Source organism: Mastigoproctus giganteus, chromosome 14, assembly GCF_048544385.1.
Source record: "Mastigoproctus giganteus isolate SK-2022 chromosome 14, ASM4854438v1, whole genome shotgun sequence".
In the NCBI taxonomy this organism is placed as follows: Eukaryota; Metazoa; Arthropoda; class Arachnida; order Uropygi; family Thelyphonidae; genus Mastigoproctus; species Mastigoproctus giganteus.
Genome location: NC_143588.1, coordinates 87,268,942 through 87,292,765, shown reverse-complemented (window position 1 = coordinate 87,292,765; position 23,824 = coordinate 87,268,942). Strand labels below are relative to the sequence as shown.

At 36.5% G+C, this 23,824-nt stretch overlaps 1 protein-coding gene across 8 annotated transcripts in view; it reads left to right on the top strand.

The window, feature by feature from the left end:
* The window catches only part of capt (adenylyl cyclase-associated protein 1), a 286,557-nt gene that overhangs the window by 242,121 nt on the left and 20,612 nt on the right, over positions 1 to 23,824 (top strand). For 7 of the 8 annotated variants that reach the window (XM_090389168.1, XM_090389173.1, XM_090389170.1 and 4 more), the window contains 2 exons: positions 4,285 to 4,390; positions 21,476 to 21,650. In XM_090389168.1, the coding sequence (XP_090245294.1) occupies positions 4,285 to 4,390; positions 21,476 to 21,650 (281 nt within the window). The remainder of the gene's footprint in view (positions 1 to 4,284; positions 4,391 to 21,475; positions 21,651 to 23,824) is intronic. The other variant, XM_090389169.1, reaches the window with a different exon arrangement.

Sequence of the window (23,824 nt, the reverse complement as noted above, 5' to 3'; positions counted from 1 at the left end):
TAAACTCACTTAATATTGTGCTGGCCACCCATGTCAACTGGATGCACTGCATTATGTTTTATGTGCTTTTTAACTAAGAGCATAACTCCTCTTGTTCTTCTGTCATGTCTGGCCTTTCTGTACACATTGCACTACCCATACTCAAATTCTGCATCCTGTCTGAGTCCATCATATGTCTGATAACCCTACAATGTCAGCATTTGATGACATAACCAGGACTTGAAATTCATTCACTTTGCTCCTAGCATTAGTGTACACGTAAGTATACATGCACCTGTTTTTACTTTTAGTAACTGTAACACAGTCCATATGCTTTTTCCATGAGGACCCCAGGCAGGCTTGAAATTCCCAACAACTTGCTCCCCAGTCTGCTGCTTGCTCCAGTAGAAGCAATGCTAGAATCACTTGCACCTCTTCCTCTGGCTGCTATTAATCGGTTAATCTGTGTATCCCCCACCCCAAGCTAGTAGTTTTCCGACTGACCTATCACTGTTTCGACAGCATCACGAAATACCACCACTTTGCTTATTGGAGGCTTGAAGTGGTGAAACCCATGTTTAGTCTCTAGAGCAAAGTTTTCCGGTATCCCCCTCCCCCCCATACTTCTCCTTCAACCCATGCACGGTACTGAGTACTATAGGTTTTGATACCTTTCGTGTTTGGGGTTTTCATAAAAAAAAAAAAAAATTGAAATGTATCTCTTTCCTGTAAAAAAAAAAAAAAAAAAAAAAAGGCTTTCCTGTTAACGCAGGAAATTGTGTCCCATGAACCTTGCACAGTCTCTCCAGGGCTGAATAGATTGACAAGGCTCTCATCATGTACTCCCCCTATCATGTCCTGGCAGAATTGCAGATACATTCAAATTTAATCCTAACTTGCGACCTTTTTTCAACTTTACCCTGTTTTGTACTTGTTAAGTAAATCCTTCTCTTACTCCTAATTGTCATCAGTACAAACGTGTTTGACAATATCACCTTTTATCACCCTGGTGATAAAAGGTGATATTGTCTCTACAGTGCCATCAACTTCACCCCCCCCCCCCACACACACAAGCAGACATTCTCTGGTCCACTTATCCATTTTGCAAAACATTTTCCATATCCCCACAGTAGTCACTGACAACAGCTACCTTTTTATGGGATCAGAGCATCCTGTAGTGGAGGCTCATGTCATGTGTTGCGTAGTCTCCAGCTTTGTGCTGGACAGCTGATTGCTTGAAGGGTCCCTCATTGATTTATTCAAGAGTATCAATCCTATTCCTCAATCCTTGATGTAAGCCCATCAGACTGATTTGATGCCTAAGATTCTCACATTCTACAACAAAAGCATGCAAAGGCATCCCCTTTGACTGTTTTATATCCTACAACAGAACTTGGCAAAAAGGCCACAGTTAGCACAATGAAGTAGCTATAATAAGCTACTTCATTGTCTGTTAAGTCGAAGCATTCCTGCTACTTTGAGCTTTTTGCTTTTCAGCTCTTGTGTGAGGCATGATTCTAGTCCAGCGGTTCCCAACCGGTGGTTCGCGAACCCCTGGGGGTTTGCAAAAGTGTTCGAGGGGGTTCGCACTAAAAATTCTATAATGGCCGTCTGCTTAGATTTACATAGGTATATTATTGTAAACTACAAAATATGACTAATAATAAACAATATAGTAAAATCACGTTAAATAAAAAATAAAGAATTGCCAAAGAAAAAAAAACCACATCTCCCACAATTCCTTATAATTAGTTTACTATCTTACAGTATACCATGTTAAATAAATGTTTTCCATACTAATTTTTTTTTTTTTTCATTCTCAAGGACCATTGTTATGTACAGGTACTTTTTTTTTTTAAAAAAAACCTAATAGTACTTAGTACCGTGCATGGATTGAAAAGTTGAAAGATGATACTTGTTGACAATGTTCATTGTAATTTTCAGGAAATACGTAAGAAGAAAGGTTGTTCTAGAAAATTGCATTTGAATGAATAAACGAGGAAGAAGAAAAGTTGGTTCTGTGAGTTTGAATTTGGACAGTAAAAGGATGTTGACACTGGTTGCAGCATGTGTTCGGACTGCTTTGAAAGAGAGAGCGGGAATTATAGAAGCAAATTCAGAACAGTGCCAGTGGAAGTATCTATACAAAGTTCTATGAGACAGAGTGGAGACTGTTAAAGATGAGACTATTGCACAGTAGCACAGTGGTATTGTCACTGTCCTCCCAACACTGGGTGGTAAAAGCCCGGTTTCAAATCCATTGATGAAAAATTTTAATGGACTTTTTTCACTCCGTGGCTGAGTTAGTTGGGTTCAGACACAATAAATATATGGGTAGATGTAATCATTTACTGGTGGGTCTAATATCATAATTTGGGTGTTTTTTTTTTTTTTTTTTTTTTTTGTTAGAGATGAGACATTAACCTACCTGCCCTCTTTTGAATGGACTCTAGAAGCCTGAGAGAGGTTTTGGAGGCACCACCCCAGATGTGGGAACAATATTACGTGGTAGGCCGGATTTGCGATTTAAACAGAGTCAACAACAGTTTGGAAGAAAAGTAACGCCAAAAGAAAAAGAGAAAACCAAATTTTTAGATGCAGAGGAAGCAATATTTGTAATGTGCTTTATGCCAGAAGAGATTAGAAGTCAGGGTAATCCCCAAGATCTTGCCTAGAAATCAGAGCATCATCAAAGATAAACATAGGAGCAGAAGAATCCTTTTTGCAAGATATAAGACAGGACTGAGTTTTAGAAGGATTGAAATTAAGTTATCTTTGCCCTACTGGAGATCAGCATTTAAGGAAATGGTAGTGGATACTCCAGACATTGAAGCTGTTTGAGCAGGGCAAGATTTCTCAAACTGGAAGGATTTCTCAAACTGGAAGGTGGAATGCAATGTGCTATCGTCAGCAAAACTATGGATAGGATTTCCAGTCAGTGGAAGAAGGTCATTAATATACAAGAGGAAAAGAGTGGGAGAAAGAACTGACTCTTGGGCAACACCAGCATTAGTGGAGAAGTTAGAAGACAGAGCTGTCTACTATTAACCAGTGTGCAGTCAGAGTGAAAATTGGATACTCAATTACAAAAAAACAGCTGGCAAACCATAGGATGGAACCTTATTTAGAAGACCTTTATGCCAAACACGAACAAAATCATTGGAGATGTCAAGAGCAACTGCGTGTGTTTCACCCAACTTTTCATTGAATTTGTCCATAAATAAGTAACTTTGTAAAATAATAAGAGGAGTTTACCTCAATATAGTACATAGAACACTTCCATATGATACTCTCCAGAAATTAAAACGAAAAAATCGAAAACTTACATTAGAGTAAAAAATAAATAATTAAAAACCAATTTAACACAATTCAAATAAATTTAATGCAATTAAAAAGAATCTAACGAAAATATTCGAAACGATTTTCCTTCCTGAAGCTGACAACGCTTTTAGACAGTATGTCATGATCACAGGAATGAAAATTGCCGAATAGGGTTGAAACTTAAATAGTGATTATTTGTCTTCGCGCATGCGCGTAAAGGTCCATGCATCGGAGATCAAATATGGCCGTCGAACATTAACAGAATTCTCGTGTAATTTAATTTCTACGGTTTCTGCAATTAATAGTCGTGTATAATTACGTTGAACATTAAGTATTTTGGACTCGTTAAATAAAAAAGTATGTTTTTCGTTAATGGCATGAAAGGCTAATTCTGATGCTGCTGAACGAGAAGCACGAACTGAGGCTTCATGTTGATTTACACGAATATTCAGAGAAAATCGCGTCGAGCCTTTGTTAAGATGAGTCGCAATCACCGCAAGAAATGTATACCTGATCATTAATTTGTGTTGCGAACGCAGACAGAACTGAGCGATTGTTCAGTATAGTGTGTAATTTCCGTATTGGCCTGGCCACAATTTTAAATTCGGTATCTTTAAAGAATCTATTAAGTTGTTTGTGCCACTGTTCTGAATTTTTTTTTCTGAATTTAAATGGAGTTTATTGTTACTGATTTGCCTTGACAGTGTTCATGAAAAGTACTGTACTGAAGAGCAAAGGAATAGCAGGAGGTTCCTCTGTGGGACAGATTTCATTTTGATGCCTTCATTAAGTTAAATAAAAAAATTATTAAGTTTGAATGTTTTTTTATTTTATTGCCAATAATTGCCTGTGTTACTGAATTTAAACATTGGTGTTATGATTATGTTAATTTTTCTAGATATTTGTATGATGGTATTTCATAAATTTTTACATTTGACATGTTTGAATGATAGGATAAATCTCAATTGATAATTTCTAATTTAGGGATGCAAAGCATTTAGAGTGGGTGAGAGCTTGGTTACAAGTCCTAAATGAGCTTGGGGCCTATGTGAAACATTTTCATACCACAGGACTGGTATGGAATGCTCAGGTTAGCAATGTAATTTAATACTATACAATTTGTTCCTGCTCAAAACAGGGTTAACTGATCATTTTAATAATTAATTAATATTATATTTTTCTATATGAACTTGGGATAAAAATAGCAACTGTGTAAAATTAAAATTTTGGGTATTAAACCCAAAATATTAATTTTCCTAAGATTATTTGCCAGAAATGAAATTCTGGCTAGATTCCTCTTCCTGTAAAAAAAAAAAAAAAAAAAAAAATCATGTATAATATAATTACATGGATCAAATGAATCCATACTTTAATATCTGAGTTTAGTGACAAAAGTCAAGGGAATGCCAGAAAAACATAATCATATTATTGACTTTCATATTACCTTATATATTATCCACACCACATGTAGCCCAGCCATGGTTCTTTGGCACTTGAACTGTGACTCCCAGAGAAATAGACTTGAAAATTCATAAAAATTTGATATAAAAAAAAAATCAAAAATACCAGTTGTCAATTTTAAAGAAATTTGCACACTTTCTAACTTTTATTCATATAAAAATGCATAAACAACTGTGTTTTGCCTTAGGAAAATGCCAAAAATTCCTAGAAACAATTAGTGCCTCTGTTCATTCTTTATTGGAAAATGCATGATTTCTCCCTCAAATTTTTCCTGCCATTGTATAGACTGGTATTGTATAAAATACAATATTTTCATGATATGCAACTTTATTATTAATGAGCATTTTCTGGTATGATTTTGAAATGTGACTCAATCTGAAAAGTAAATCTTATTAAAGGTGTGTGGCTCTCAAGCCTTCTCAGTTTCTGTGTGGACTGTTTTCCTCTCAAAATTACAGATGTAATATTGAGAGGAAAATAGTCCATACAGAAATTATATAATGATGAATTTAAAAGTTAAATTCATATTCTAAAAAAAAAAGCTATAGTAGAAATAGCTGAACTCAGAGTATATGTTTATTATTTCTCTTTTCTGCTAATATGAGAAAGAATCACAAAAAATTTTGAATACTGATAATCATATTGCAGAAATAAAAATGTACAAGTATTGGAAGACGTTTAAATATAAAAGTTAATTTATGTTTAAATGGTTTTTTCAATGATTAATTCTTTTTGATTCATTTTAATAAATTATCATCAGTATTTCTGCCATTATTTTATTTAATGGAGCATTTTTTTATATTTTGAAATGCTATAAGCCTCTATAGGCTTCTTTTATATTAATTTATATGCATTCTCATTCATAGCAATGATTTTAAAATAAGATCACTGCTGTGGATGTATATGTAGTGGATACAATTTCTGACTTTTCTTTGAATTTTTTGGCTTGTAAAACATTACTTTGATCTTGTTTCCAGTTTTCTCCGTTTCTGATAAGTATATTTTTTCACATTTGCAAATACAAGTAGTTATAATGTTTCTCTTAAAAGTTCATTGTGATTCTTGAAGTAATTTTCTATCCTGTTGATGGGTTTATGCCCACACTTAATTTTTTTTCTTATTCTTTTTAGTTCTTTACCATATGCATTTAACTTACATGGGACTATAAGGGTGCTCTTGTAATCAGTATTTTGCTTTTCATTTTTATTTGAAATTTATCAACTACAGGTTGAGAGGGAGAGAGAAAATACAGTACTTATAAAATTAAAGAAGAGTGATAATTAAATGTACGTAGCCAAAGTTTTGAAGGCCACATTACATCCTTCTGGGCTAGAGTAAAAACAAAAGGGAAGAGGTAAAAATGTACTAAACAACTAAAAATTAATAAAAATTAACTCATAATTTACAAATTGAGGACTAGTGTAAAAAAACACACAAGAATGCCCTGCTGGTAAAATATAATTTATGAAATACAAAGTTTACCTGGCCAACCTTGTAATCCTGATATTAGGTTTACAGGTTACAATCCAGACAGACTTACATGTGGTTTGCAAGTTAACTGATTTCTACGTTGCCCAGGAATTGATACCAATCAATTCCTGGGCAATTGATGCCAATCAATACCCAGGAACTGGGTATTGATTGGCTCTTGGGGACTCCAGTACTAAGGGATAAATCCTAGGGCCTAGTTGAGGGAGTATATCCTGGGTTTGGGGTTTGAACTGGCACTGTGTGAAAGGAGGGGGGGCCAAAGAACAGAAGGACAAATCAGATTGGACCCTTATGTAATGGACGTGGGACAGTATTAGATACCACAGCTGAAGTTGCAGATGAACTGAACAGTTACTATGCATCGATATTTACATAAACTCTTTGTGTCAGAGATATTCTAGATGTTCTGGGGGCAAAGATGTTTCACGTGACCGGGTAGCTAATATCAGGGAAGAGAGCCTAAAAAACTTCAAGGGTTGTGTTAGGGTTGTTAAATATACAAGAACAGTAAATCTTAATTGCTTATACAGTAACGTTAGAAGTGTTGTCAATAAAATGAGCGAATTCGAACTGCTGGTTAAAACAAGTAATGCGAACATAATAGGGCTTACAGAGACGTGGTGCCACCCAGAAATTGGGGATGATGAGTTTCAGTATGGCTTGTATAATGTATTTAGGAAGGATAGGTTAGATAGAAGGGGTGGTGGGGTAATGCTTCTTATCAGAAGCAGCCTGAGTGCGACGATAGCTTTCCCGGATTCAGACATTTCACATGCTAGTATAGAGTCTGTATGGTGTGAGATAGTTGGAAACAAAGGTATAATGCGAGTAGGAGTAATCTACAGACCAGGTGATTGTGAAGATTATGACAAAAGCCTCTACATGCAAATGGAATGGGCAAGTAAGCGTCAATGCCTTATTATGGGTGATTTCAATTTGCCTCTAATTGATTGGAGTAAATGGGAAGGAAACTCGACATGGGGAACAAAATTTTTAAATCAACTAGATGACTGTTATTTGTATCAACATGTCAGGGAAAGTACTAGAGAAAAGAATATCCTAGACCTCATCATCACACATGAATCAGATGACATAACAGGGCTGACAGTAGAGGAACCAGTAGCAGGAAGTGATCACGGAGTTCTACGGTGGATGATGACGAGAGAGGTAGCAGAAGTAAAAGGCAAAGGAATGGGTTTTAATTTCAGAAAAGGAAATTACTATGCCTTAAGGTACTACATGGCCTCTATTAACTGGGTAGATATCGCGCAGAGAATGAATACAATTGAACTGTGGTACGCTTTTAAAACATTAATCACAGATGCCTTGAATGCATATATACCATTAAAAAAATACTCCACGAGAAGGGTTCCAAGTTGTATGAATAGTGAAGTTGCCGCATTACTTGAGCAGAAAAAGGTGGCATGGAAAGGTTACAGAGCAATAAAAAGTACTGAAGCCTATAACAGCTACAAGGTGGTGTGTAATAGAGCCACAGAAAAAGTTAAAAAATATGTAATTAATGATATTGAAATTTTGCAAGATTATTTAATGAAAAAACTTTCGACCAGTAAGGCTTTACAGACCAGTAAGGCTCCTGGAGTTGATGGAATATACCCTATAATCTTAAGAGAGGCGGCAAGCGAGTGCATTGAACCATTGAGGCTAATTATGCGAGCATCACTAGACTCTGGGGAGATTCCCTTAGATTGGAAAAGTGCAAATGTATCTCCCATACATAAGGGTGGCTGTAAAAGTGAAGTTGGAAATTATCGACCTGTCAGTCTGACTTCAGTAGTAGGGAAAATCATGGCGGCAATGATCAAGGGTGGAATTCAGGATCATTTGGATCGAATTGAAATTCTCAAGGATTCTCAGCATGGTTTTGTAAAGGGAAAATCATGTTTAAAAAATCTGGTTCGCTATTTCGAAAGGGTCACTCACGAGCTGGATTTAGGGAATAATTTCGACATTGTTTATTTAGATTTCAGCAAAGCTTTTGACTCAGTCCCACATGAGCGGTTGCTTTATAAGCTGGAACAGGTTGGAATCACTGGGAAAATCCTTAGGTGGATAGAAGGATGGCTTCAGGGCAGGAGGCAGAGGGTTGTGATAAATGGCTATTCCTCAGATTGGATTGATGTAAGAAGTGGGGTTCCCCAAGGATCAGCATTAGGACCACTGTTTTTAATTTTCATAAATGACATTGATGAAGGGATAGAGGGCGTGATGTCTAAATTTGCAGATGATGTTAAAATTGGTAGAGTAGTTAATGATCACTGTCAAGCTGAGCTTCTTCAGAGAGACCTAGATAGACTTCAAGAATGGTCAGAAAAATGGCAGCTGTGCTTTAATCCAACAAAGTGTAAGGTATTACACCTGGGAAACAGTAATCCCAAAAAAACTTATTCACTTGGTGGAGTTCAACTAAACCCAGTACTGGAGGAAAGGGACTTGGGTGTTACGATACGGTCAGACACGAAATTCTCTGAGCAATGTAAACAGGTTGCAAGGAGGGCCCATGGTGTCCTATCGATGATCTATCGAACTTTTGCAAGTAGAGATAGGGACGTGGTAATCCCATTATATAAGGCTTATGTTAGACAACACTTGGAATACTGTGTTCAAGTATGGAGACTGCACCTAAAGAAAGACATCGAGCTTCTTGAAAGGGTGCAAAGAAGGGTAACGCGCCTGGTGAGATCGGCAAAAGGGCGTCCTTATGAAGAAAGACTTCGAATATGTGGGTTGCAGAGTTTGGAAACTAGACACCTTAGAGGAGATTTGATTGAGGTGTTTAAGGCTCTGAGAGGCATCAGTAAAATGAATGAGGACAAAATTTTCAAGATTATAAATGATGCTAGAACTAGGGGACATAAATTCAAGTTACGGGAGGAAATGTTTAGATTGGACTGCAGGAAGTTTTATTTTAGCCAGCGAGTTATAAATTACTGGAATAAGTTGCCTTCATGGGTGGTAGAGGCCGACAGTTTGGGGAAATTCAAAGGTCATCTGGATAGTACTTTCGGGTAAGGGAAGCGCATAGGATGATAGGTTTAATTTCCTTTTTATTTATTTTTTATTTTTTATTTTATTTATTTATCTATCTATTTATTTATTTTTTGTTTTTATCATTGTTTTGTTCGGATTTTTTTTTTTTTTTTGGCTGGTGCAGCATAAGCCATAGGCTTTCTTGCACCATGCGGCCGTTACTAATATTATGGAAGTGAAGTTGAAAAAAATGTAATTAATGATGCTGAAATTTCAAATGATTATTTAATGAGAACTTTTGCACCTACAGGTGAGTAAGGCTCCTGTGGTTGATGGAACATACCCTATAATATTAACTGAGGTGGCAAGTGAGTGCATTGAACCATTAAGGCTAGTTATGATAGCATCACTGGACTCAGGAGAGATTCCATTGGATTGGTGTAAATTGAAACATAAAGGTGGTTCTAGGAGTGTAACAGGAAATTACCGACTGGCCAGTCTAACTTCAGTAGTAGGGAAAATCATGGAGGCAATGATCAAGGGTGGAATTCAGGATCATTTAGATGGAAATGGAATTCTGTGGGATACACAGCATGGTTTTGTAAAGGGAAAATCATGTTTAACAAATCTGGTTCGCTATTTCGAAAGGGTCACTCACGAGCTGGATTTAGGGAATAATTTCGACATTGTTTATTTAGATTTCAGCAAAGCTTTTGACTCAGTCCCACATGAATGGTTACTTTATAAGTTGAAGCAGGCTGGAATCATAGGGAAAATCCTTAGATGGGTAGCACAATGGCTTGAAGGCACTAGGCAGAGGGTTGTGATAAATGGTTATTCCTCAGATTGGGTTAATGTAAGAAGTGAGGTTCCCCAAGGATCAGTATTGGGACCACAGTTGTTTTTGATCATCTTAAATGACATCTATGAAGGGATGGAGGGTGATTGCCACCAAGCAGAGCTTCTTTAGAGTGACCTAGATAGACTTCTGGAATGGTCAGAAAAGTGGCAGCTATGCTTTAATTCAGCAAAATGCAAGGTCTTATACCTGGGGAACAGCAACCTCAAAATAACTTATACACTTGGTGGAGTTGAACTAAAGTCAGTAGTGGAGAAACAGGACTTGGGAGTTACAATATGGTCAGACTTGAAGTTGTCTGAGAATTGTGGACAGGTTGCAGTATTGCATAGTGTCTTATCGATGATTTATCGAACATTTGCTGGTAGAGATAACGACGTCATAAAGGTTAAATCACATAAAGGTGATTATAACCTTTGTGATTAAATTATAAACAATTATTTTTTTTAAATTAGTACCGATAAAGTAGCATTTTTTTGTATCAATACCGGTATTTCAATACCGGAAAAAAAATGACCAGGATCCCAGTATTGTAAGCTCTAGGTGACACCAGCCAGCTCCTCCTTCAGTTGGCTCTGGAAAGAGTCGGCCTCTAAGCTGGGACCCTCCCTTCAGCTGGTTGCAGATTAATGGTTGTCCCCCTGCTAGAAAGAGGTTCCTCCTATCCTGAGGTTGCCAACACCTTGGTTTGTGGTGTTGTCTGTGTTCTACATCAGGCAGTCTAGCCAGCATTTTGAATCATGCATGCTTGAACCACAGCACTGATAAAGGTAAACTGCAGCCATTATCAACCCACTGCAGGATGGAAGCCTCCTCAACAATTCATATTCAGGGAAAATGGACCATAATCTGCCATGCTGGTCAAGTGCGGCTTGGCAGATTGACTATATTTAACAGTCAGGGACTTGAACCCCAGTCTACTCAAGGAGCGTGTGCTACCTCACTCCCGCTCCTGACCACTTGGCTACGGAGCATAGAGCTGCCCAATATAGGCTAACCCATATTGGCAATCCACATAGTAAAGAGAGGCATCCATCTGGGATTATATGGTGGGGGAGATCTTAGAAAAGTACTCTGGTGATATGGTTCTGGACTATCTTGCTTTTTTCTCTCTCTCTCTCTCTCTCTCTCTCTCTCTCTCTCTCTCTCTCTCTCTCTCTCTCTCTCCCCTATTCCTTGGGTGAGAAAAGGTGAAGGGGGAAGGTTTGGAGACATTCCTCCAGACAGGGAGGAGGGATGCAGGATTTAGAGATCTCTGAAATTGGAAAGAGGAGAGGCATTGTGATTACTTAGGATTCTTTTTGTTGACCTTGGGCAAGTTCTGATGGTCCTCAACATAAGGCCCTTTCACTATCCTCTCTCAGGCAGTTAGATTTGAAATTCAGGGCTAAGGTAAAGAAAGCCAACACGAAAACGACAAGAAAAGTCAGATAACTTATGCGGAAAACTAGTTTCCTCACAACGGACTCTAGCGATGTTTGCTCGGTAAACACAATAGGTGTTACCGGTCTGGAACCGAAATTGAGAAGAATATATTGATTGACGGGTAGGCATGGCAAATGATGAAATGATTGGTGGTGGGCATGACAGATGACAAGCTACTATGTAGTCATTGGTTGGCATTATAATGTGTATTTATGAGTAAAGAATGGTGCATAATAGTTTTGTGATGAACGGTAAACAGGTAATAGTAACGATGACTCTTTTAAAGATGGAAGAAATTTGGAAGGAAAATAAAATGTTGATTAATTTTTTGATGAAAACTAAATTAATAAAAGTTTCGTTCTGTTCATTTTTGTGTTCTTCATTATGTTTTTTTCTCATTATTAAAAGCAGAGTTTTGGAGTTAACGAGTGTTTTTACTATATTGTTGATTTAGGTTTGGTTACGAAAAAAAAGGAAAAGGTTTTGTTATATTTCGTGACCTGACCTTAAATGTTAGGTTAGGAAATAATAGGAAAAGAAAGATTCTTTTTATATATATATATATTTATATATATATTATGCAAAGTACCCTGGTGCTTACTTTACCCAATCTATTTTTCGCCTTAAAGTTTAGCTGCTTTGTATGCTATTATATCTCTCAACTACTATCCTGGACAGTTTGGGCACCATGTATTTAACAGCGTTCATTACTACATATTTCATTTCAATTTATACAGACACCATACCATAATTTTTTTTTTTTTTTTTTTTTTTTTTCCCACACCATCTTCTAATGCTAGAAGCCTCTAGCATACCTAGCCAACACATAAATATACTGGCATGCCACCATCTTGGTCATTTGGTCAGTTTTACAAGGTAATGGTAAGTCCCTTTCTTCCTGCCTATTCCGCTATTCATTACCTTAGTTTTTAATTCTTTTTACTTGCTTCTGTAAGGTCATCCATGATCTGTATGCAATACATTTATTGGCACAATCAATTAGACCTTATTCTTACTACAAATCTTAAACTTTTAAAAAATTTCATTCTAAACACGTGGCTATGGTATCCTATGGTACAGCACACGTGTACCATAGCATACAGAACATGTCTTAAACAGAAGCAAGAACATTGCTGTCTTTCTCATAATTTCGGTGGATGACCTCTGATGATGATGACACTGAAATTTTGAAAAACACTGCAATGTAATCTTATTTTGGTCACCTTTTCACATCTTATTTTTAATTTCCTCTCTATTTCTTCTTTTTCATACCATATATCGCCACATTCCTTAGCTCGCAGTGTATGCCGTAAATTCAATAGGTTTAAACCAAATTCTTCTTCTTCACACTTTCTACATAAAATGTACTTTATATATATATACACAAATTAATGCTGTAGGGTACGTTTTGCTAATGCAGTGTCCCTGATCCGTAATCAATGTTATCTTCTTTTTCATACAGTAACATTCCACCCTCCATGATTAATTAGCTTCTTCATTAAATTATACTTTATATATATATAGTGAATAGCTATTGACGTTGTGATAAATGTTTATCTGCACGAGTGTCTTTAAAAAAAAAAAATTAATATTTTGTTAATAAACAATTTATGCGCTAGTCCACCCATGATTCTAAAGAAAAAAGGTTAGGTAACCTGACCTTTTTTCACCATTATGGAAAGTGTTCATTAGGACAAGTTATCATTAGTGCCGAGTGTTACTAAAGTGATACTAAACAGATGTTATCGTGTGTTGTCTTTGCGCACCAATCAGCACATCATTTGCCACGCCTACCTGTCAATCAATATATCATTCTCGACTTTGCTCCAGACCGATAACACCTACTGTCCGTTTACCGACCAAGCACCGCTACAGTGCCGTGTTGGGAAACTAATTTTCTGCATAAGTTATCTGACGTTTCTCATCATTCTCGGGTTGGCTTTCTTTACCTTTGCAAAATTCAGTTATCAACCGATGTCTAAGTTTCTGTATATATACTCCAAAAACATTTGTTTTTGAGTGATGAGAACATCTAAAGATGGGAAGGAATGGTTAGACTCTACCTTTAAGGGAAAATATTATGGAGTTAATGTAGGTGAGAATGGAACTAGTCCAAGAATTCCTTGCTGTGTTCCCAGATTGCCAAATTATCACTGAATCTGACTCAGTGCATGGGCATGTCATGGGAATGGAAAGCAGATAAAACTGCTTACCATCCCAAATTTAGAAATGACAATCTAAGCAAGAAACAGGGTGACAGGGTTCCTGTCCTTAGGCCTTTCTTCTGGAAGAAAAATGTTCTTTGAAGCAGAGGTAGCCCTGGCTGGCTAAAAGGTTAATGTAACTTTGTTGTGATGTGGGAAGAGTTGGCCTATGTATGTTTCATCAGAAGATTGGATTTAGATTGTACTGGGGGGGGGGGGATTCTATGGAACGTGAATGCCATGTTGAAGCTTGCCAGTATATCCCTCAGTTTTTAGAAATGCGTCTGAGCTTGTCCAACAAGGTATTTGGAGTTCTTAAGAACATGTGGGTGGGGGAGAGTGAGAATTTGGGAAAGGAAAGATGCCATGCTTCCATTGCTCACCCCAGTGTGAGCAGTGGAAGCATATCAGTCAGACTTCAAGAACTTGTTCACCTGACAGCCTTGTGATTGTCAGGTGAACAAGGTCTTCTTTGTGAGTGTTTACATTACCAAAAATGAACTTTCTTTTCTATTAAAAGTTTTCACTTTTGGTTTTATTTTGTTCTCTTATTTGATCTAATTTATCTTATTTTGTTTGCTTCTTTTGAGGGATTTATAAATTTCATTATTCTTCAAAATATCTGCTCAGTGTCCTGTTGTAGAATGTTAAGATTCTGGTTGAACAGGTATTAATACCTTCTGAAGAGAAGGTAGTTGCATAGGAAATGAAGCTGCGAGAGAGAGAGAGAGAGAGAGAGAGAGAGAGAGAGAGAGAGCGCGAAAAAATTAGTTGACCCACTGAAAACTCCAATTTTTTTTTTTTTTTTTCTCTGTGATCTTTTTGTTATTTTGACTTCTCTACAGCTGATGGAGTTACTAAGCATAGATATTATTAATGTATGGTTTGATGATTTTCCACCCTCGTTACATAGAGCAAAGGCCATTAATTCTGGCAATAAAGTGTATCACTTCAAAAGGAGACTGACTCTAAAGGATATAAAGTTTATTAATTCTGTAATGGTGTGTTTATTTTGACATTAATCCCTTTACCTTTTGATCAAGCCTTTTGTACCAAATTTTCTTGAAATAAGAAAATTCCAAAATACAATAATGATATGCCCTATAAAATAAAGAATAAGATAATATCCAAGTTTGCAGTTAAAAAAATAATATAGGCTGACCTCAATTAACGCAATTAATTTGTCCCCCAAGCACATCGCGCAAAACGGAAACACGTTAATCGAATATAATAATCAATAGGAAAAATTATAATTTATAATTGGTCCTTGACCTTCAGGAATGTCCATAAAGAATTTTAAAAATACCTTTTAAATACCTTTTTAACTGTATACCATGTAAAAGATAATGAAAATAATTATGGAATTAAATGTTTATTGCATAAAACAGCGGTTCCCAAACCGTACGCCACGTAATGTTTTAAATTTGATGGAAACACAGCGATACCCAACATCTGTCGGATACAGCGCGAACTACTAGCTCGAGGTAGTTCACAGTTTCAACATTTAAGTTGTTTGGACCTAACTACTTAAGAAACGGAACTGTTAGGTATTTCTTTTGGTCTAGGTGCACCGTGAAAAAATTACTGAGACACTACAGGTGCCGTGAACCGAGAAAGTTTGGGAACCTCTGACAATAAAATACACAATGAAGAAACAATTTGTTACGGAAATATTTGAATAGTGTTGATTTTCTCTTTTCATCAATCAATTTCCAGTAGTTGACAACAATCTTCTCTGGACCCCTGCGAAATAAATATCGCAGAGAAACTCAAACCTTTTGTTTGAGGTTCTCTGCGATACGAAAGATTTCATCTAATTCTTTTACCGTTATCTCCTTTGGTAACATTTTCATCTGGCTCATTTAAAAATTAGAATTTTTAAATGCAAGTCTGCATTGACTTTATTAGCAGGAGACAAACATGTCTTCTTCCGATGGCTGATGGAACACACTGAGGCGGGCAGCAGCAAAACGTTTGTTTAATGCGGCATTCAAATCTTTTTTAATCATCACATAAAAAATTAAAAAAATTGCGTTAACTGGAAATTTGCATCGTGTTAAGTGAAAAGTGGTATAATTTTTTCAAATAGCAGTAACTGAAAAACACGTTAATTGAACTCGCGTTATGCGAGGCCTGGCTGTACTTCATTTTATTCTTCTTGCTCAATTAAAAATACCATTTTAAAGAAAACCAAAAGTAAAAATATTTCAAGTTTTAGCTATTAAGTTCAAAGCAGCAAACAAACCAGCCATGTATTAATTTTCTTGTCATTTTATTGTTTCTTTGAGTGGAAAAAAAAAAAAATAAATAAAATAAAATAAAAAAATATATATATATATATATATATATATATATATATATATTAAATGTAATTTCAAAAAAGGTTTCAGTGGATGAAAAAAAGGTTTCAGTTGATGAAAAATTGTCAGGTATGACAGGTGCACCTAAAAGTGCAAAGCAGCATTAAAGGATGCAAAAGTATGAATAGATATACAGTGGATTCCAGTTAATCGGGGCAGCCGTTTATTTGGGGCAAATCTTAAAAAAACAGAACCCAATCGAGAAAGTAGCCAGGTTTACTTTGCTTAATTGGGACAGCATGCCGTTTTTAATCGGGGCAGGAGAACGCAGCACTGGAGATTACCCTATGATTGTCTCCGACGGTACCAGGTGGTTCGGTCGAAATTCTGGAGGTCACAACCATAAAACAATAAAAACAATTAGTAGTCACCTGTTTATTGGGCTTTTCTGTTAGTGAAATCTATCATAAATGGACAGTAAACTCGATCTTACTGAATTAGCTGGAATTCTGTGGGTTATTATGGTGAAATGTGTTTACATTTCCATGAAATTTTCAATCATATAAAAAAATTTATTTTAAGATCTTCTCTTCATTCCTATTTTTAAAGCTTTAACTCATTACTCCCTTCTCACTTGCGCGTATCGTGTTACTTGCAATTTGTGTGTGCCGTGTTCTTTGTTATTGATTGCTTATCTTTTTACTGTTTTAAATTTTAACCTCCACCCACAAATGTCAGTGAACAGAAATGTCAACTAGTTAGTATGTCCGTATTACAGTACGTATTAATTATTCCGATTATCACGTATATTCTTCCGATTTTCACGTATCATTTAATTTTTTAATTAGTAAGGTAATAAAGGGTAAATTTGTGGATAATATTCCTCCTATTTTCTCTAATTAGAATCGCTGTTTAATAGAATTAAAATTCAATTCACAAACATGATCACAATGACCGGCGCTTACTACACATCGTATAGTGAATGGTACTTTACTATGGTGAGTTCGTCATAACGTGATTTGATTGTACAGTGAACCAATTGTGAGGGGGGGGGGGATCCATTGTATTTTTAATTATTTACGTGAAACTTCGGATAATTTGGGCAGCCGCTTAATCAGGCCAAAATGCACTAGTCCCGATGTGTCCCAAATAACCGGAATGGGCATACATTAGATAAAGTATGCATAGATGGAGGTGAAAATTACGCAAAGTGCCATTGACTAAAAGAGTAAGTATAGTAGATATGTAAAAGGTGAAAGAATTTTAATATCCTAAAAGTTATGATGAATTAAGAAAATTATGGGCTGAATTACAAAACCAATAGGGGTGAGTGAACTGTAAAGTAAAATTATTAATAATAAGGTAAAATACAATACAAATAAAATAAAATTCACAAGTGATGCAGTTTTTTTCTCTGTCACTGTATATATAAAGAAAAACCACCCAGATTAGAAGCTGCTTTGGCAATGGCAGGAGATAGTGACTACTCTAATAAATGCGGTTGATTTTTTTTTTTTTAATGCACTGTTATCAAAATTACAGTATGTCCCCGACTTACGTAATTTTTAATTTTTTTTTTTAGGATTGTAAAATTTAAAACAGCAAAAAAAAAAAAAAGCAATCAATAACAACGAATGCAGCATGCACATATTGCGCAAGCGAGATATGGAGTAACAAATTTACAAAGCTTAAAAAATAAGAATGAAGAGAAGATTCTGACAGTATGACTGAAGATTTCAGTGAATGGGACACACATTTCACCGTAATAATGTAAAAACCTACAGAATTTCAGCTATTGGTATTATCACAAATGCAATAAGGTCGAACTGCAGATTGTTTTGTGGTAGTGACTATCCATTATTGTGGCACCGACTAAGATAATAAGTGACAGTAGTACCAGTAAATCTACCAAGAAAATGCGCTACGCACTGCTGCTCCTGCCTGGTAGGCAGTGGTAGGCAGGAGCAGCAGTGCGTAGCACACGCTTCTTAATTAGACCAGGGTTCGAGCCCGTGACCACCAAATACAGAGGATGAAGAAAGGTCAGGGAATGACCATCGCATATCCCCGGAGCAATATGGCCTTAGTTGCTAATGCTCCTAAAAACCAAACAACAACCACTACCACAAAGAAAGCTATTGATTTGGATCAGAAAATTAAAATAATGATGTATGAAAATAGTCAAACATTAACAAGTATCATGCGGAATTTAGATTTGTCAGTGTCAACAGTGTTGTTGTTGTTGGGGTTTTTTTAGGAGCATTAGCAGCTAAGGCCATATTGCTCTGAGGATATGCGGTGGTCATTCCCTGACCTTTCCGCATCCTCCGTATTTGGTGATCACTGGCTCAAACCCCGGTCTAATCAAGAAGTGTGTGCTATGCACTGCTGCTCCTGCCCACTTGGCTACGGAGGTGCCATGTCAACATTGAACACAATAAAGAACTAAGACAGAATACGATAAACGGTGAAGGGATTGGCACCAATGAAGTCAACTATAATAACCAAGGCTACGAAATACGCATCAGATTTTGCAGTACAATAACATGCGTTTTTTTTCTTCCTTTTAAGTTTTTTTTTTTCTTCTTATGTGCCACTCTGGCTACTTCACCGCTGTCCCCAAATAAAGTTTTTAATTTAACTAATTAAAAGTATATAACTATTTTTCTATATATATATATATATATATATGTACACACAAAATGCTCCTAAAAACCAAATAACTAACAAACAAACAAACAGGGTTGTTTGTTTGTTTGTTAGTTATTTGGTTTTTAGGAGCATTAGCAACTAAGGCCATTTTGCTCCGGGGATATGCAGTGGTCATTCCCTGACCTTTCTGCATCCTCCGTATTTCGTGGTCAAGGGCTCGAACCCCAGTCTAATCAAGAAGCGCATGCTACGCATTGCTGCTTCTGCCCACCTGGCTACGGAGGCACCCATAGGGTTGTTAAAATTAAAGTATCCCTATGTAGAGGGCTCTGTAGCGAGTTCTAAGGCTCATGCTGAAGTGAAAGTTGGACAATAGGTACAATAAAAAATGTACTCACTAGTTATTGGAAAAAAAAAAGTTACAAAATTTATTACTGTATGGCATGTAATTATCTTAGTTACAATTATGCAAATGACTTATGTTATTTGCATAATCATAAGTTATTGCCACAGCGCCACTACTCAGCTCTACTGTATTGTATGAAAGCAAAGCAGTCTCTTCAAAATCATACAGTAGATGTTTTCCTGCACTACAGCAGCAATGCCAACAACATTGCAGGAAAAGATGCTATTAGTGAAGCTGTACTATAAAAACAGCAACGATGCAACTGCGGCTATCACAGAATTCGGTGTCATCATAAGGCGTGGACCTATGACTGTTTGCGCTGTCTGCAAAATGATTGCGAAATTTGAAGCGACAGGACATCTTGGTGTTCAACCAGGTAGCAGAGATCGGGGAAACCCCTGGTGCTGTCAGACAACTAACACACTTTGTTCAACCAGGTAGGGGTCGAAAACGAGTGGACTCCTCTCGTGTTGAAGATGTGGCTATGGCTCTCGTGGATTTATCAAATCAGTCTCCGTGTGGTAGCACAAGTGTGCCAGCTGTTTCTCATGAAGTAGACATGCTGTATTCCACTGTAAGGCTAGTAATGCGTCAGGTGTTGCGGTATTATCCTTACAAGATGCACACTCTACAGCAGCAGCTAAAGCATGGTGATGCAGCTATTCATTTCACATGCACACTTCAGTTTCTGGCGCGAATGACAGTGGCTACGAAATATGGCCAAGTTCCATGGCCAAGTGATATCCACTTGGCCATGGAACATCCTTTGGAGTGGTGAAGCCCACTTCTGCTTAAATGGACAAGTGAATACGCATGACTGTTGCATTTGGGCAACAGAAAACCCTCCAGTTATCCAAGAGGTCCCGTTGCATTTTCCAAAAGTGAACAGTGTGGTGTGGATTTACATTCATAATTGGGCCAAATATTTTTTGAACAGGTAACACCGACTTGACAGCAATATTATGAAATGTTGGCAAATTTCGCAATACCACAGCTGCAACAACGTGAGTGCCTTCAGGATACCATATTCATGCAACACCCCACATCCACCGTTGTGTCCAAAGATTGCTAAGGCAACACTTTACAGACGAACGGGTCATTAGCCGTTGTTTCCAGACATCTTGGCCACCCCAATCACCGGACCTCACCCTGTGCGACTTCTGGCTGCGGGGTTTTTTGAAGAACCAGGTATATTGGGAAGGATGTCAAACTGTGGCAGATCTGAAGGACAGCATTAGACATCATGTGCTGGCTATTCCAGTTGATATGTTACGTTCTGCTGTAGAAAATGCTGTTCTTTGAATGGAAACTGTTATTGACCAAAATAGAGGACACACTGAACAATTGTAGCACTGTTCAAGTGATTTTTATTGCCACAGTGCCATATAGTGACAAATTTTGTCAATTTTTTTTTTCCCAATAAACTTTGAGTGCATTCTTTATTGTACCTGTTGTCAAAATTTCTCTTCGGTACAAGCCTTTGAACTCACTCCAGAGCCCTCTATATAGGGATACTTTTAATTTTAACAACCCTGTATAACTAATATTTCTTCATTCTTCTGAAGATATGTGGTTTTTGTAATTTTGACATATCAAGGATGTTAATAGCAATATTTTATTAGTCATTACTGAGTTACATAAAGCTCGACTTATGTAAGAAGTCCTGGAGTGTATCTCTTACATATGTCAGGGACTTACTGTATTGGGATGCGTGCTAATCAATAAAGTGTAAATGAAGCTGCAGAAGATGGAATTGTCATTTATAACCAACATGCCATTTGGAAAGAAGCTAATATAATTTGAATGTGATAAAGCAAAATGAGTCTTCTTAAAAAGAACCGTTGAATATTGGGTAGGAAGATCACTTATTTTGACAAGAAACATCTTCTCCTGTAAGTTCAGGAACATAGAGGAGCAGTTGCAGTACACATCATATACACAAAAATTCTACTAGAAGAGGTTTCATGAATGACTGGTTGTCCACAAACCTTTTATCACAAAATTTAATGCACTGCAGTGGGTGAAACTAGGTGGAACTGACATCTGCAGAAGTAGAAAACCGTTCTCTGGGGTGAAAAATCTTGATATGCTGTTTTCCTCTGGTGGAAGAGTTTCAGTGTGACACCACCATGGAGAATATTTTGAAAAGGACTATGCCAAAGATTGTGATTGACTGCTTCACTTACGTTCATACAATTTCCTGTTTATGATTAACAGCAAAATTATAATAATGAGTAGGAAGTAAAACTGGAAATATTAAAGAGAGATAAAAGGAAAGCATTGGGTTATTTTATCTTTATAAATAATAAATAAATGTTCCAATCCTTTAATTTCTTGAAGTAGAACTTTGTTTTGCTCTCTTAACACACTCTTTATATTATTACAGGGTTGTGATGCTAGTTCTTCCTCACCTTCAGCTCCTCCTTTATCTGGCATGTTTCCACCACCACCACCTCCTCCACCGCCCTCAGATTTCTTTTCTGGTGGAGGGGATACTGCCCAGGATGATGTTAGGGCTGCCTTATTTAGGCAAATTAATCAAGGTGAAGATATTTCTAAAGGTTAGAAAGTTAACTATTTAATGACTTTCTTATTTCTTCATTTGTAAAAAAGTTAGGCATTGAAAGAATTAGTAAAATTTAATATTGTACTGTATTCAGTGTTAAATTTTGGTTAATCTCAAAGATATAATAAACAGTTCCCATTTTAAATTTATGAAATTTGTACTTAGAATGATCTTAGGTAATGGACACTTAGCCCCACAAATTTTGAGCGTAATTGTAAATTCATTGGGTACTGATTATAATTCAGTTACATTTTAGTAAGCTAATATTAGTGCAAATAAATTAACTGCCAACTACTTAATATGGTGAAACTTGTGATTGTTAAGTGGGAGGTTACAAGTTTTGTATTTATCACTTTTTTGTGATGACTCACTGTGTAAAATATTGAAACTTATGGTAAACTAATATTAGTGTTGAAAGTTAAAAAAAATTAGAAAATACAGAGGAAAGTCATTACAGAGAACAGAAATATGTGGGATAAATGAAGAGGAAAATTTAGTTAGAACATGGGTTTGAACCATGGATGCATTTTGACTAAGTTGGTGAATATGCTCAAGCTGGTATGGAAGAAAGAAGTGGAATTACAGGTGCTGATTCAGAAAAGCAATCACCAAAAAAATTGTGATGGAGACTTAAATGAGTTTAAGTGGTAGATCATTAATTAACTTGACTATCATCTTTTAGATGGTCTGAGTTTTCATTACCTTGGTTTCTCAAGTAATTTTAAATTGACAAAAATATGGATAGTATTTCTAGGCAGTGGAACAGTCATTATGTAAGATGAAAAGAGTCAGTGAAAGAACACAACCTTGGAGATTCCAGTATTGAAAAGTTAAGACAAATATCTGCCATCCCACATACTGAGCATTCAGAAAGAGGAAACTGGCTACCCAGCTGCAAAAATCAGAAGGCAGACAATAAATTGGAAGCTTGGCTTAAGAAAACTTAAGCCAAACACAACCGAAATGTCAAAAGCAACTGCTCGAGATTCTCAACACTTTTCCATGGAAGTCCAGAGATGAGTGACATAAGCCGTGCTATCACCAAGTAGATTGACAGTGATGAATCCATATTTCCAATCATTGATTGGATTGAAGGTTTCAAGATAGTGTAATGGTTGAGGTAAATCACCCTTTTTAGGAATTGTCTGGATATGAACAAGTAAGGAAATGAGGAATATCAGTATAGACATGAACCAGTACCACATCTGAAATTAAAGGAATCAGAGCAAATAATTAAGACAAAGGAGATAAATGATGGTTTAGGCAGCTGATAACTGAGATTCTGTCAGAAAAAATAATTGAAGTTAGATGATTGTAGATGGATATGGACATCACTGAGATTAGAACAAAGGCTACATAACATGTGAATTGAATTAAGAAGTTGGAGTAGTTTAGTTCATTTTGCCAATAACTTGATTTCATTAGTTTGACTATTCATGATGCATTGATGTAGATAACTTAAATTTTGGGGGGGGGGGGGTGCAATGTATATGAACTGTGGAATATCATTCATGTTTTTAGATATGACGTGGCAAGATATATTCAGCTCCTTAATGACCTCCCCCAGTTAATGCTAGTAGGGTAGCAGCAGTAAATTACTGATTAGTCTGGATACCATCTAGAATGTCAGCAGTAAGTTTGAGGGACTGCTGTCCTCTGAAAATCATAAGCTGTACACTCAATATGTAAGGAATATTGTATCTTGCTATGTTGCCTGTCATAATCTCAAAAACACTACTTATTATTGCTATTGTTTTGTCATGGGCTTGTCTGTCACACAGACATGTTCCTTGGTGAAGCGTGGATATCAAACCTCATCCCATGCTTACATCATTGTCATGCTTACATTAGTTCACACCTGGGTTGTCATATCCAGCACACTAGACATTCATGTTATTTAGATTTCACATTGGCAGATATAGCAGACTCTATTTACTGGGATCTGATTAACCGGGACACTTCAAGACTCCAAAAAAAAAAAAAAAAAAAATCAATCAATCACAAAATTCAAGTAATAACTAGAATAGTTATAAACAGGTGTTTTGCAAGTCATAAATAAGGGACAAGAAGCCGCATTATAAATCGTCATTAGGAGAATTAGTGTACCTATTATCTTGCAACCCCTGCTATCTTCACACCCATTGCTCAAAAAGAAAAGAAAAAGCCAAA